At 39.5% G+C, this 16,425-nt stretch overlaps 1 protein-coding gene across 1 annotated transcript in view; it reads left to right on the forward strand.

Moving 5' to 3' along the window:
• SIK2 (salt inducible kinase 2) overlaps positions 1–16,425 on the forward strand; it is a 122,334-nt gene that overhangs the window by 74,110 nt on the left and 31,799 nt on the right. Inside the window, 1 exon segment of the mRNA XM_027578207.2 lies at positions 8,801–8,962. Coding sequence (XP_027434008.2) covers positions 8,801–8,962 — 162 coding nt within the window.

A 16,425-nucleotide genomic window follows, 5' to 3' on the forward strand; every position in this document is an offset into this window, starting at 1 on the left:
AAATTTAATTGCATTTCTTTTTAATCTTTTGGGCTATTACTCAGCTCCATCTTTAAGGGGTGTTAATAATTTCTGACTGAAGAATTTTAAGCTTAAAATTGAAAGATTGAAAGATTCTGACATCCCCAAAACTTAAGGAAATGCAGCTGGCTGGGTTTCTTCACTTTGACAAGATGCTGGGAAAGCTGCCTCTTATCCTTGGGGGAAGAGAAGGGATGGGATGCCACTCTGGCGGTGGTGGTTACAGTGACGTAGAAGGTGGTAATGAAGTTCATAAAAAGAGAGATGAGCTCAGTCTTGATATCACTGCAGCGGTAGAAAGAAAATCTGCGTAGGTACACAGTTGAGTAATTGCTGAAAGGTCAAATGTGCCTGGCTAATCTGGAGATTATTTTTATAAAAATTCTAATCGATGAATGAAACCCCCAAGGCAGAGTTCTGAACCTTGATTAAACCTAAGATTTTATAGACCTCCCCCCTTGAAATTGCAAAGTTTTATGTGTGTGTTTGTATGTAAGTGTAATTTTTATTAGCTTCCCAATAGGATCTGTGACCAAAAGGTCCCAGGCCAGAGTGTTAAAACAGATCTTTGCTGGAGTGACTAACGAGGCACCCTGAGACTGGAACTAAGTGAGAAGACTATGAAAGGGAACTAACATTATCCAGCTAAGAATGAAGCAGATCAGAGGTGATCCACAAGAAGGTGATAAGTTAGATCAATTCTGTGAGGAAAGTTGTATAGAAAAAGAAAGGCAAAGGGCCAGAATTAGACTGTAGTAGTTTTATGTGTTTAAAAGAGAAAGGTCGGGCGCCTGGGTGGCTCAGTTGGTTAAGTGACTGCCTTCAGCTCAGGTCATGATCCTGGAGTCCCGGGATCGAGTCCCACATCGGGCTCCCTGCTCAGCAGGGAGTCTGCTGCTCCCTCTGACCCTCTTCCCTCTCATGCTCTCTGTTTCTCATTCTCTCTCTCTCAAATAAGCAAATAAATAAAATCTTTAAAAAATAAAAAAATAAAAGGGAAAGGTCAATTAGTGAAAGAAAAGGAGAAAAACTATAAACAGAGAATCAATAGGAGAGATGTTTATTTTGGAAACCAATTAAGTATAAAATATAATTGAAAGGTCATAAAAGATGAGAACTGAGGAAAGGTAATTGGCTTCAGCCTAGAGAAGTTGCTGGTGACTTTAAAGCAATGTCAGTGGAATGTGAAACATAAAAATCATATCATAAGGGGGCACCTGGGTGGCTCAGTCGGTTAAGCATCTGCCTTCGGCTCAGGTCATGATCCCAGGTTCCTGGAATCGAGCCCTGCATTGGGCTCCCTGCTCAGTGGGGAGTCTGCTTCTCCCTCTCTCTCTCCCCCTGTTCATGCTCGCTCACTCTCTCTCACTCTCTCTCTCATATAAATAAATGAAATCTTAAAAAAAATAAATAAGGGTACCTGGGTGGCTCAGTTGGTTAAGCGACTGCCTTCGGCTCAGGTCATGATCCTAGAGTCCCGGGATTGAGTCCCACATCGGGCTCCCTGCTCGGCGGGGAGTCTGCTTCTCCCTCTGACCCTCTTCCGTCTCGTGCTCTCTATCTCTCATTCTCTCTCTCTCAATTAAATAAATAAAATCTTTAAAAAAAATAAAATAAGGGGCTTTTGGGTTGTTAGTAGTTGGGAAAGGAAAGTAGCCTGAGTCAACCCCTGATAATATAATAACAACAATAGTAGTAGTCATAGTTGAAATAATAGCAGCTAACATTATTGAGCATTTATATATGTCAGGCACCACGAAGAGGGTTTTTTCTTTTTTTAAATTGCTTTTTCCATTTAACCTTCACATAACCTTGTGAAGTGTTCTATTGTTATTCTATGTTTTATCATCATCATCATCCCCATTTTTGCATTAGCAAATGGAGGTTGGTGTGGGGGGTGCGGGGTATGTAATGTGCTCAAGGTCACATGGTCAGCAAGTGTGAAGACAGAATTTGAACCCAGGCAGCCCAACTCCTGAGCCTTCATCCTGGGTGGCTCTGTCGGTTAAACGTCTTCCTTCGGCTCAGGTCATGATTCCAGGGTCCTGGGATTGAGACCCACATCGGGCTTCCTCCTCGGTGGGGGCCTGCTTCTCCCTCTGCCGCTTCCCCTGCTTTGTTCTCTCTCTCTCTCTGTCAAATAAATAAATAACATCTTAAAAAATAAAAAATAAAAAAACCCATACTATTAAATACTAGAAGTATCTGCAATGATGTAAAAGGAATATGGAAGACTTCTATGTACTGCTATAAAATGAAACAGAAAAAGGATAAATGTTTTTGTATAAGAAGTGGGGAGAATACAATTATATATACATAATTATATATATCAAATGAAGCAAAGGGTAAACAAAAATTAATAAAAAGTTACCTGTAGGCAGAGGAAGAGAACAGGGATAAAAAGCAAGACTTCTTGGATTATATCTTGTTGCATAGTTTTAATTTTGGTGTCATTTTAAACATCAGGTAAGTGTTTTACATATTCACAAAATAAACTTAACACAGGAGAAATATACCACAAAGAGATAGCTTTTCAAACAACTTTAGAACAATAGAATTTGGACTTTACATTCTTTTTTATTTATTTTTTTGCACTGTGTGTTCTTAGGATGGTGTAATCTCAATATTAAAAAGAACTCCAATGAAATTTTAACTTTTAAACTTCATCCAGTAATTTTATTGTTAGTAGTGATATTAGCATAGCTATTTTGACATTATTTTGTGTATATTATAGGATAAAACAAGTAATTTATGTTAAGAACGAGGATCTTTTTGTAAGAGAAAAAGAAATACACATGTAAAAATCAAAGAAAAGTAATTCCTATAATGGTACATTTGAAATGGAGTGACGTCATTACTTTTTTTTTCTTAGCTCTGTCTCTGAAAAGTCTTAGAAGTAATACCAGTCCTGCCATAAAAAACACCCTGAGCACCCAGATATCATTCCCCAGTGAAGAGAACCAGGATTCTTGGAGAAGTGACTGATCCCAATTTTGGGGCAGGAAATATTCAAATTATGCATGAGACAAATTTATTATGCCAGAAAGCAACAAAGGCATTGATTATTTCTGGATTAAAAAAACAAAAACCTATAAAGGGGCTCTCACTGGTCAAAGATGGAAAAATTTGAGGATCAAAAAGAATAATGACTGTAATTAATTGAAATAAATTGAGTATATAAGAATCCATGCACCCATTATGATACTTAAGAGAATCCTAAAATAGAAGAAAAACAAAAATAAACAAACACAAATCTTAATAGTTATCATTGGAGGTAGCCAGTGTACCAACCCCTTACTCTGAAAATTGGTTTAACTTAAGGAGGAAGAATTAAGCACTTATCCTTCCTGACTTATTTTAGTTATAGTTCAGGATAACTAAATAGCCCTAATTGACAACAGAAGAATTTCATCTAATAGATGTGGCAGGAATAAAATAATTAGAAAGTCACAGTTTTGCAACCTCTAACGAAGTAACTGGTTCAGGTTCAACCACCAGTGAATACTAAAATTAGTGCTGGGGTTCTCCAAGTACAGCCCCTGTTCCAGTATCTTAAGCATCACCTGGATATTTATAAAAAATACATAAATTCTTGGGCCTTTTCCAGCACTTGCTGTGTCAGAGACTCTAGAGGTAGGTCCCAGCAATGTTTTAACAAGGCCTCTAAGAACCGTGTTAGGAAAAAGAGATGAGAATGTTTAATTGAAGGATCAAGCTGTCACCCCCATAGCTCAGTGACCAACCTTAGCACGCCTAGAAGCGGGAGAGCCAGATGTTGTAGTCCTCCAAGTAGATGCACCTGTGACATATTCTTGCCACCCTCCAAAAAAGTTAAACTTGCATCTATTCTATTCTTCATACTTGAATTCCAAATTATTGGAAATACAGGAAATAAGAGAATAAGTTAAGTGAGAGCATGAGGAAGTAAAAGACAAATCCAGTAAGTCAGTAGCAGAGGAAAAGGGCAGGGAGGAAGGCTGTTCCAAAAGAAAAGGATTCCAAAGACAAAATGAGCAAGGGCAGAATGTACATCTTGGGGCACCTGGGTGGCTCCGTCGGTTAAACGTCTGGCTCTTGGCTTCAGCTCAGCTCCTCATCTCAGGGTTGTGAGGTCGAGCCCCACATCAGGCTCCGTGCTGGGCGTGGAGCCTGCCTAAGGTTTTCTCTCTCCCCCTCCCCAGCTCTCTCTCTTTAAAAAAAAAAAAAAAAAAGTACGTCTTGTTTGGATCCTGATTCCATCCCTATTCAGCTGAATTCCTGAGACCAGACGAAATCTAGGTCTCCTACTCCTCCGCCATCTTGCTCCGCCTCCTGGATCCTGATTCCAGTACGCCAACTGAGGAGACTTGAATTCAGGCGGTGAATTAGATGATATTAAGAAATTGTTAATTTTGTTAGGTGTGGTGATGGTATTATGGTTATGTAAGAAAAAAAAATTTTTTTTAAGATAACACAGAAAAGTATTTAGGGTGAAACAAAGTGATGCAAGCATTTGCTTTAGGTTACTACGGAAAAAAAAAAGATATATGAAGTATGGCAAAATGTTGACAACTCTTAAATCTGGGAGATTCATCATACTATTTTCTCTACTCATGTATGTTTGAAATTTTCATAATAAAAAATAGAAAATTTTAAAAGATACCTACAAAAATTTTTATTCAGATATATTTATTCCTGTGCTAGCCTTTATCATGGTGTATTGCAATTGCCTATTTACTTGTCTATACCAGTATTTCTCAAATTATCAGTATTGAAAGACCAATTTTTTTAATTGTCCAATTTGTCACAGACCATGATTTTTGTAAAATACAATAAAAATCAATTACTGTAAAAGCAAAGTGAGGAAAGGACATACAAAATATAACCTTAAAAAGTTTTCTTATTAAAGTCAACAAAATTACATTTCACTTATCAGAACAAATTTAAACATAGGATAAAGCAATTTTTTAACTACCCATCAAAAATACGCATACAGGCAATTAGTATGGAAAATTGCTGTTACACTCAAGTTTGTTCTGTAACCATAATTAAGTTTTTCTTGTGAAACATGAATATGCTTTTTGCATGTTACCTTGAGGACCTTGTATATTAACTTGAGCGTGGGTTGAGAACAGTGCCCCTCACAGAGGATGAGGAAGTATACCTAAACCAATGTGATTTCGGCCACAGGTTTTTACCTCAGTTACTTCTGTTACTGATTTCTCAGCAGATGGTACAGTTTTCAGGGATGCCCACACTGCAGAAAACATACAGAATGAGGAAGGGAGGAGTGAACACACCAACCTCTTTAAACAGGCAGTCTTAATCTCTGGAACGTGGATGTTGTCATTTTTCTCACAGTGTGTTATATATTTATTGTTATGCGATTCTAGCTTTACATGGTAATTTTAGGTTCAGACATACCATTCCTCCCGCCCACCCCACCCCCCCCCACAGTACCTTTCCTGCCAGGCTCCAAAGCTTTTCTTCCCCCCCTGGCTAGGGTGGTATTAATTTGGACTGATCGCTTCAAAAACGTCTGTACTCTAGATTCTCTTGCACTTCCTAGGACTCATTTTGTAAGTGACAGTTTGTTGTTGTTCTTTCCCCCATATACTTATATCTGTTCACATTGGATCTGTTAGGTTTCTCTGTGTTGCCAGAATCACAAAAATTTTTCCCATTAACTCACATTGATTGAGCATTTTCTTTTTTTTATAAAGATTTTATTTATTTGTGTAGAGAGAAAGCACAAGCAGGGGGAACGGCAGGCAGAGGGGGAAGCTGGCTTCCCACTGAGCAAAGAGCCTGATGTGGGACACTATCCCAGGGTCCTGGGATCATGCATGACCGAGCCAAAGGCAGATGCTTAACTGACTGAGCCACCCAGGAGTCCCTGACTCAGCATTTTCAACAGAAAGAAATTTTGTCTCTCTGAAGAAGTCATTTATTTGTCTAGGAAAAAATTGTCTCTTTAGAGCTACAGCTTAAATGGCATTTGGTGTGGAATTTCTGCAAAATTAACACTAGTAACTAGCCAAAAGATAATCCTGTATGGAAAACACATTGCATTTCCCTCAGTAAGTTATATTTGCCCACGGGGCCAACCCTTTGTTATAGATTTCCCCGTTCATCCAGTATAGAAATGAGGCTCTGGTTTACTCTTATGAACAGATAGTACATTGTTTACTTGGTAGTTAACTTAGATATAGTCACTCTGATGACAGTTTGGACATTCTGACTGAAAAGTCTATATATTCTTAAATGATTTTTTTTCCCCTGTAGAATTCTGAATGGCTAGTATGTGTGCTCTGTAAAGGCAAAAGGAAAATATGGGGAGCTGATCATCTCAATTTGTGATCATAGCAGATGAAGAAACATATACAAAATGTCTCCTTACATTTTTTTAAAAAGATTTTATTTATTTATGTGATAGAGAGGGAGACACAGTGAGAGAGGGAACACAAGCAGAGAGAGTGGGAGAGGGAGAAGCAGGCCTCCCGCCGAGCAGGGAGCCCGATGCGGGGCTCGATCCCAGGACCCTGGGATCATGACCTGAGCCGAAGGCAGACGCCTAACGACTGAGCCACCCAGGCGCCCCATTTTTTTTATTTGAGTGTAATTGACACACAATGTTACGTTAGTTTCACGTGTACAACTCTGTGATTTGACAAGTTTATACATTATGCTATGTTCTCCACAAGTGTAGCTACTGTCTGTCCCATTACATCACTATTATAGTATCATTGACTAACTATATTCCTTACGCTCTGCTGTTTATTCCTATGACTTACTCATTTCAGCCTGTATCTCCCTCTCCCCTTCACCCATTTAGCCCAACCCCACACCCTCGTCTGCCTGGCAGCCATCAGTCTAGTCTGTTCTCTGTATTTATAAGTCTGATTTTGCCTTTTTTTGTTTTGTTTTCCTATAGCTGATGTCAGAGAAATTACTGCCTGTGCTCACTTCTAGGATTTTATGTTCCTAGACACATTTAGGTCTGTCTGCTTACATTTAAAGTGTCTAACATGTATAGTACTAATATTCTATATTTTATAATGGTTGATGATACCATCCATGACCAGACCTTAATCAGCTAAGTATTTAATAAAAACCATGCCTCTGATGTTTTGTACATAGTACTAAAGCAGTGTGGGAAGTACCAAAGAAAATAATATGGCCCCTATCTTCAGAAAGCTTAAGTGAAGGTATCTTATTTTCTAACACACAGTGTGTTAGAATTAAGGCTGTGTGTGTGTGTGTGTACACCCAAACACATACGCACTTTGAGATATTTATGTGATATATGCAGGTAACTACAGTGTGAGCCAATGTGTTGTCAGTGATAAGGAGTTCAGAGTGTAGAGATTAGTTCTACTTGAAGTGACGAGGAACTGTTTAAGGGCAAGGTGGCATTTGAGCAGGGTTTGAAAGGGTAGGATTTCAGCCCGAGTCTAGTAAGGAAGCTTGATACGTTTTTTTTAAAGTTTATTAACTTGAGCGTGGATTGAGAACAGTGCCTCTCCATGGTTACAGTGAAGTAACCATTCATTTACCAGTTGTATGAATTCAGCCAGATTACATAACCCCTCTGATCTTCAGCTTCCTCATCTATAAAATGAAAATTAGAATAATAGTTATCATAGAGGGTTTTTAGGAAGATTAAGAGGGATACAGTGATACGAACATGCTTTATAAACTGTAAAGTGCTGTACAAATGTTAATTTTATAATAAATATTGAGGATGTCCTGAGCCAAAGCCATGGACTCTAAATATCAGTAAACCCCATAGCCTAGAGCAGAAAATATATGGAGATGTCTGAATATTCATTCACCCGTACAATTCCTAAGTTGGGAAAATAATTTTAAATTTTAGAAAAGCCTTTCGAGATTTCTGCTGACCCTTCCCCCTCAAAAGATCATTTCAGAGGCCTTTTAGATGTTCAGGAGAAACTTGAATGAGCTATAATGTTTCGTTTTGTTGAGTTCATGTAAACATATACAGAACTAATTTTCAGATAAACTGCTTTAGTAGAGATTATAACATTATACAAAGATAGCTAATGTATCTTGCAAAGTATATTTGCTTAGAGAACACGGCTATCATGTTTGATTTAGAGAACAAGTCTTGGGTAAGTGCTCCACCAAACAAAACAGAGTGTGAATTATTTAAGCTACTTCCAGGGACCACTGTATCTTATGTTACAGGTGGCTTCTATAATAACTGCAGGAAATGATTGCTTAAAAGAAAGATATCTTTTGTCTGATGGGATGTCATGGGGTTTTTGTTGGGTTTTTTTTTTTTTACATAAATTTTGTTTTTTAAATGTGGTTAGGAAAAATATTCAATAAACTTATAAACAGAACAGAGTGCTTAGACTAAAAAAGCATTGTGAATTATACTGTGAATATTATGCCACTTGCTGTTGTCTGGTCTTGGGCTCTCTCCATTTATCTGGACTCCAGTGAAATATGATTGGAATTACTTTTCTCAAGGCAGGGAACTTGGAAAACAGCATGTTACTTGAACACTCACTCCTATTCATTTAGAAAGCTTTTGAATAGGTGAAGGGGATTAAAGTACACTTACCTTGATGAGCACTGAGTAATATATGGAATTGTTGAATCACTGTATTGTACACCTGAAACTAATATAGCAGTGTATATAAACTACACTGGACTTACAATAAGATAAATAAAAAGATAGGTTTTTGAGGAGAAAAAATTCTACCTATTAATAGTGGGGATTTTTTGTTGGTTGGTTTTGGTGAATAATCCTAAATTCTCTCCTTTTTTACAGACTACCTTGCTAATCATGGCCGGTTAAATGAGTCTGAGGCCAGGCGCAAATTCTGGCAAATCCTGTCCGCTGTTGATTATTGTCATGGTCGGAAGATTGTGCACCGGGATCTCAAGGCTGAAAATCTCCTGCTGGATAGCAACATGAACATCAAGCTAGCAGGTAGCTGGGACGCAGCTGGCTCTAACGTGACCAGACACGAGCCACTGTACTTGGTGTGTGTGCAGGCAGAGGTTCAGGAACATTTCTACCAGTGACATCGGGATTTCTTAAAGTGTGTTTTACTCATAGTTCTAAGTGTAATGACAAGTAAGAGAAATCGGTTTATTACTAATGTACACGGTGGCAGGACTGGGGTCTGATTTGTGGCCAGGTCCCTTGTGCCCTGCTGGAGGAGGTCCGTTTGTCTGGGTGTGTGTGTGAGGTAGGGGACTGATAGCCGGACCAGAGGAGCCGTACAGGAGCACGCTGGTGCTCTGCCTGCCCTCCTGGTTATGGGTGATTGTGCAGAGAGGTCACAGCCGGAGAAAAGACAGTGATAGAAGTCTAATGCCTGGCTCTGATACAATAAGGTTTTGAGTTATAACATGGAAGTTGAGCATAGAGAGATTATTTTGCTAGTTTTTCTCCTACACTTTTCACAACTGTAAAAGGTTTTATATTTTATAGTCCAAGTTCCTTTATCCATATGGTCAAAAATTCAGTAAATATTTATGTGTCAGGTACTGTGCTATGCTAGGTACCCTGGGGATACAAATCCTCTGATTCTAAAAGTCTAGTGGGGAGATAAAAATAATTAAAATACACTAAGTTCCCCAAAAATGTATGTACCAACTGTAATAGGAATCTGGGTGAAGGAATAGCAGTCTACCTGATGGCTTCACAGAGAGGGAACTAGTTGAACTGAGGCTTGAGGGATGAGTTAGAAGCTTGCCAGGAGGATAAACGGAAGTAGGGTACCGCACACAGGCAAACTGTGTAAACACCACAGGTGTAAGGGAAAGAGGTTGAGACTGGTTGGTGGGGACCTGTAGCTCAGCATTGGTGAAATGTAACATGTGTAGGCACAGGGAATCGACGCAGGAGGAACAGCTAGGCAAAGAGCAGAATATGAAGGGCCTTGAATGCCATGAAAAAGATTTCCGAGTTTATTCTGTTGGAAATACGGAGTGCAACCTATTGAAAATTGTAGGGTGGGATGGAAGTGAAGGTGGGACTGGGCTACTATGACTAGATTTGCATGTTGGAAGGAGGTTTCTTTCTGGCAGCAGGCTGAAGACGGGCAGGAGGCGTGGGTGAGACTGAAGGCAAGAAGATTGATAAGGAATCGAAGGCAGTAGTCCAGTTAGGAAAATGTGGGTCTGGGCGAGAGTAGCAGCAGCAGAGGTTGTAGGTGTGGAGGGAGATTGATTTCAGTTAGGGTATCGGAGAAGATAAGGGGCTTGAAGCGAAAGCTTAGCAAAGTTGCAAGTGGTGGTGTTTTGTTCTAGGATTGTTAAAGAGGAACAGAGGGACATCCAGATGAGAGGAGCTGACCAAGAAATGATTTGCTGACTAGCTAGGCTGGATACTCATTGGACTCCTAAGCTTAGGGACAAAACAGCAGTCTTGGTTTGCTGCATTGTGGTATAAAATAGAAGTTAAAAGCGTCTGATTTGTGCATGTAACTGGTTTATTTCTATGCCATTTCCCATTAGTTTTTGCTTTGGGCATTTGAGGGAAAGCAAATAATTAATTTTTACTTACTTTACTTTAACTCTTACTTTAATGTTAATAATTAATTTTTTTAAATTTTTTATTGTTATGTTAATCACCATACATTACATCATTAGTTTTTTTTTTTTTAAGATTTTATTTATTTATTTGAGAGAGAGAATGAGAGACAGAGAGCATGAGAGGGAGGAGGGTGAGAAGGAGAAGCAGACTCTCTGCTGAGCAGGGAGCCTGATGTGGGACTCGATCCCGGGACTCCAGGATCATGACCTGAGCCGAAGGCAGTCGCTTAACCAACTGAGCCACCCAGGCGCCCAGCATCATTAGTTCTTGATGTAGTGTTCCATGATTCATTGTTTGTGCATATCACCCAGTGCTCCACGCGGAACGTGCCCTCCTTAATACCCATCACCAGGCCAACCCATCCCCCCACCCCCCTCCCCTCTAGAACCCTCAGTTTGTTTCTCAGAGTCCATCGTCTCTCATGGTTCGTCTCCCCGTCCGACTTACTCCCCTTCATTCTTCCCCTCCTGCTATCTTCTTCTTTTTCTTTTTTCTTAACATATGTTGCATTATTTGTTTCAGAAGTACAGATCTGTGATTCAACAGTCTTGCACAATTCACAGCGCTCACCATAGCACATACCCTACCCAATGTCTATCACCCAGCCACCCCATCCCTCCCACCCCCCACCACTCCAGCAGCCCTCAGTTTGTTTCCTGAGATTAAGAATTCCTCATATCAGTGAGGTCATATGATACATGTCTTTCTCTGATTGACTTATTTCACTCAGCATAATAACACCCTCCAGTTCCATCCACGTCATTGCAAATGGCAAGGTCTCATTCCTTTTGATGGCTGCATAATATTCCATTGTGTATATATACCACATCTTCTTTGTCCATTCATCTGTCGATGGATATCTTGGCTCTTTCCACAGTTTGGCTATTGTGGACATTGCTGCTATAAACATTGGGGTGCACGTACCCCTTCGGATTCCTACATTTGTATCTTTGGGGTAAATACCCAGTAGTGCAATTGCTGGATCTTAGGGTAGCTCTATTTTCAACTGTTTGAGGAAACTCCATACTGTTTTCCAGAGTGGTTGCACCAGCTTGCATTCCCACCAACAGTGTAGGAGGGTTCCCCTTTCTCCGCATCCCCGCCAACATCTGTCGTTTCCTGACTTGTTAATTTTAGCCATTCTGACGGGTGTGAGGTGGTATCTCATCGAGGTTTTGATTTGGATTTCCCTGATGCCGAGCGATGTTGAGCACTTTTTCATGTGTCTGTTGGCCATTTGGATGTCTTCTTTGGAAAAATGTCTGTTCATGTCTTCTGCCCATTTCTTGATGGGATTATTTGTTCTTTGGGTGTTGAGTTTGATAAGTTCTTTATAGATTTTGGATACTAGCTCTTTATCTGATATGTCATTTGCAAATATCTTCTCCCATTCTGTCGGTTGTCTTTTGGTTTTGTGGACTGTTTCTTTTGCTGTGCAAAAGCTTTTTATCTTGATGAAATCCCAATAGTTCATTTTTGCCCTTGCTTCCCTTGCCTTTGGCGATGTTTCTAGGAAGAAGTTGCTGCGGCTGAGGTCGAAGAGGTTGCACCTGTGTTCTCCTTTAGGATTTTGATGGACTCCTGTCTCACGTTTAGGTCTTTCAACCATTTGGAGTCTATTTTTGTGTGTGGTGTAAGGAAATGGTCCAGTTTCATTCTTCTGCATGTGGCTGTCCAATTTTCCCAACACCATTTGTTGAAGAGACTGTCTTTTTTCCATTGGACATTTTTTCCTGCTTTGTCAAAGTTAATCATTAATTTTAAATGCCAATGTTACATATGGTTCAGGGAGGTAATGGATTTTCCATTCTGCAGGCTATGACTTTTTTTTTCTAATGGGATTGCCCGAATAAGACAGTTTTTTAAGTTAATCTGTTTCATTCCCATTATATATATAAAGATTTGTATTGATTTGTCTTTTCTGTTTTGAAAGTGCAATCCACAGTATTGGTGTTTCCATGGTTTCTTATGTGTGTTCACTTCTCCCATTTGTAGTTTTGTTTTTTCCTCTTCTTCTTTTGGTCTCATTCATCTCACTCCTGTTTGCCATTCTTCAGGAGTGCACTTCCCTGGGACTTTTTTTTTTTTTTTTTTTTAAGATTTTACTTATTTATTTGAGAGAGAGAGAAAGTACATGAGGGGGGGAGGGTCAGAGGGAGAAGCAGACTCCCTGCTGAGCAGGGAGCCCGATGCGGGACTCGATCCAGGGACTCCAGGATCATGACCTGAGCCGAAGGCAGTCGCTTAACCAACTGAGCCACCCAGGCGCCCCCTGGGACTTTTTGTTTACTTGTTGGAAGCATCTGCTGCCCTCAAATTGTCATCTTCAGAGAAGGCTCTTGTTTTTTCAAGTCCTTAACTCTGTAGAAAGAAAGAGGAAACTACTCCTTCACCTTCATATTCCTTTATGTCTAAAACAAAAAATTCACAAAAACATACTTCCAAGGAGTTCTGGGAGTCTTTTTAGGCAGAGAAAGGTTAGCGGTGTGAGTCATATGCTATAGAAATTACAGAGTGCTCTGTCACTAACATCTCAAAAGAAAATGTCAAAGTAGAACACCAAAGAAACTTGCAAACAAAATATACAGAATATGCCTTTAAGGTTATAACCAAGTTTTGCCTGGCTATAATATGTCTCCTATAATTTTGCATATAATATAGGTAGATAAACTCAGTATCTCTAATGTCATTATGTGGTATTCACAGCTAGGTCTCTGACCTCAGGAAGCAAAGATTCTGAGTTTTCAAGCATTATTGGTAAGTTTTTCCTCAAGGGTTACTCACTAACTGAATTTTGGGTTTTATCATTCAGTATTTATCCATCGAGTCTCATTGATTCCATTACCTCAGTGGAGACACACATGCGTGCGCACGCACACAGTATATCTTAGCACTCAGATATCGTCTTGTCCACGTTTTTCTGTCATCCTCACCACCGTTTACCCCAAATTTTAGTAAACGTTTATGAAGCATCTACTATACTCCTAGGCTAAGTCCTGGAGATTGAAGTATTTCAAGACAAAAACGATTACAGTGCAAAAAAGTTCAATTCTGCTCTCACCTGGAGGAGTTAACCCAAAACCAGAGCTTTGACTAAATATAATACAAGAAGATAATTGTGAAGGCCATGAGGCTAGGAGAAAGACTAACTCTTCCTGGAAGAACCAGGGAAATGATTAGCTAAGACTTGATTAAGAAGGGGACAGAAGGAGAGAAAAGCAAAAGGGGTATGAGGTAGGGATGGCAGATCCAAGCAGGTTTCAACATATGCAAAGGTGGGCAGGCCAGAGAACTCAGATTGTGTAGGGAAGCTGTGGACCAGAGCTAGTGGGACCTAAGTGCCAGTGACAAATGACAGGGAAGGAGCCTGGACAGGTAGGCAGAGCTACATCATGAAGAATTCCACATCAGAAGTTTATATGTGTTTCTATATGCTTAAAGAATTTCTCCCGGATGTTTATTTTTATCCATAGATTTTATAACTTTTTTATAGTACTGCTTTCCTTTAAAAACATCATCTTCTGATCTCTGAGGAATCTTCTTGAATTTTAAAGAATTCCAACGCATGTAGGAAAGATGGGACTTGATGGAAAGATTGTAAGAACTCAGAATAAAAGGCAGAATTACTCCCTCAAATTATACTTCGCTTGTTCTCCTTATGAAGATCTCTTTTAATTGCTAAATGGGCTGAATAAATGAACTATTTTAGCCATCTTGTATGTTGAAATTGAAGAGAAAGTGCAAACCAAAACTAGGTGTAAATTACAATATTTTGTAATTTACAAAAAAGAAAATGGGGTAGAAGTGTAAAATATGGTTTATTTTAATAAGTACAGAAACATGACTTTGAAATCATTTTCTAATTTATGCTCCTCCTATGGATAAAGACTTCAGACACTGATGAGCCATGGATCCATCCATACCCACGTGTGTTCATTGCCTCAATTATGAGACCTCTGGCCTTTGCAGAATATGAGGCAGAATGCAAATAAATATTGGCTTTCATTAATTGTAGTAGTTGTGGTAATATTTCCTCCTATTTTGGCTATGACTGGTCAGGCATCAAGTTGAGAATAAATAGATGAAGGACATTTAGTTTTATTCTTCACCTTTCCTAATCTGAAATGTTTATAATAAATACTTAGATAAAGATAAAAGTGTATGAACTAGTTGGAGGAAGTTTTCAGAAAATATCACCATTCAAACAAGGCTTCTACGTAAAGAATGTGGAGTGTGATAGCAGACAGTATTGGTGGAGACTCTGGCTGTGCCCCTTAGTGGCTGTGTGACCTTGGGCTGATTATTTATACTCACTGAGCCTCTGTTTCTGTATGTATGAAACAGATTAATCTGTTTCTCAGGAATATTGCGGGGATTCATGATAATGTTAGAGACAGGGGGCTAGTAGGTAAGAGTATGGTCTCTAGAACCAGATTACCTGGCTTTGAATCATGGTTATGCCACTTACTAGATGGGTGACCTTGGACACATTACCTAACATCTCTGTTCTCAGTTTCCTTATCTGTGAAGAAGGAATGATTGAAGTTCATATCTCACAGCAGTTACTAGGTAATATTTGCAAAGTACGTAGAACAGTGCCTGGCACATAGTTAATGCTGTTTAAGTGTTTGTTAAATAAATTGTTAATTAAAGTTCCTGGCATCATGTAAATACTCAGTAAAAGGTAGCTATTCTTTGTATTCAGTATATAATTGATTCCATGTGAAAACAAGTCCTGAAAATTCTGATAACCATATAACCCCCCTCACCATGTTTTTTAATTGCCAAGGCCTTAAAGCCTTATTAATACAAATCTCAAAGGAATAAGACAAGTTTATCATTTATATTCTAAATTGTCTGTACTTGATATGAATCTTTTTTTCTAAGAGGGACCTTAAACATAGTGATGTGTAATAGCCTGATAGATCTGACCTGTGTATTACAAGTCACTTGTCTTTGGCCCCAAGAGGGATGCTTCCTTTCTGAATTGACCCATGACCTCCGAGTAACCCATTATGTCTCATTATTGTTTCTAACAATCTTCCTGTTCACAAGAAGACCTTGAGACAGGGTTTCTGTGTATATAATTCCAGCTTTATATCCTGGAATCAAAAAAAGACTAGGGGAGGCTGAGATAGTAAAATGTTTATTAGAAGTCTTCTATTTGCTATCCTCCTGCCACTGGTATTATGTAAAAAGAGCTCTGCGTCAGCAAGCACAGTAGGACCTCTGCTTTATCCCTCAAGCCCACTGAGCACCAGGAACACATTAAGCCTGGGCTATGGAAGACGGCTCAGAGGGTTTTGTTGAGTTTTGTTTTGTTTTGTTTTGTTTTTCCCTTCTTCTTCTCCCTCCCCGCTCTCCACTCCATTTGGGGCTAAGGAAGACCATTTATTTGCTCCTTAGCTCACTGAACTCCCTCATTGCACAAATCGATGCCTCACACTGGTCAGCAGGATCACATTTCATCTCAGCTGTGGTGGCCATTCCCGTTGCCCTCCTGTCAGGTAGAGAGGGGGTCACTGACGTTTGGAAGGAAGCTGTGCAGCTGGCGGGCAGCAGAGCACACGGTGACGTCAGTGACGGCCAACCCCTGTGGCGCTGGTGTCACGTGTCAGCTTCGTCTCCATCGCCGTCCTTCGTTTGTCAGCTTTCACTTCGATTGTCTTCTCTGCTCCTATTATAATAATTACAGAAGAGGTGTATCTCTCCAGCGAGCCTGGGTATCTGAATTCTACTGGTAATTTTAGAAACGAGGATAAAATTAACCCTAAAGCCATCTGCTGCTCTGTAGGAGAATGTTTTTAATTATAAATTAGACATTATAACACACTGCTGGAGATTTGAAA

Source organism: Zalophus californianus, chromosome 11, assembly GCF_009762305.2.
Source record: "Zalophus californianus isolate mZalCal1 chromosome 11, mZalCal1.pri.v2, whole genome shotgun sequence".
NCBI lineage: Eukaryota > Metazoa > Chordata > Mammalia > Carnivora > Otariidae > Zalophus > Zalophus californianus.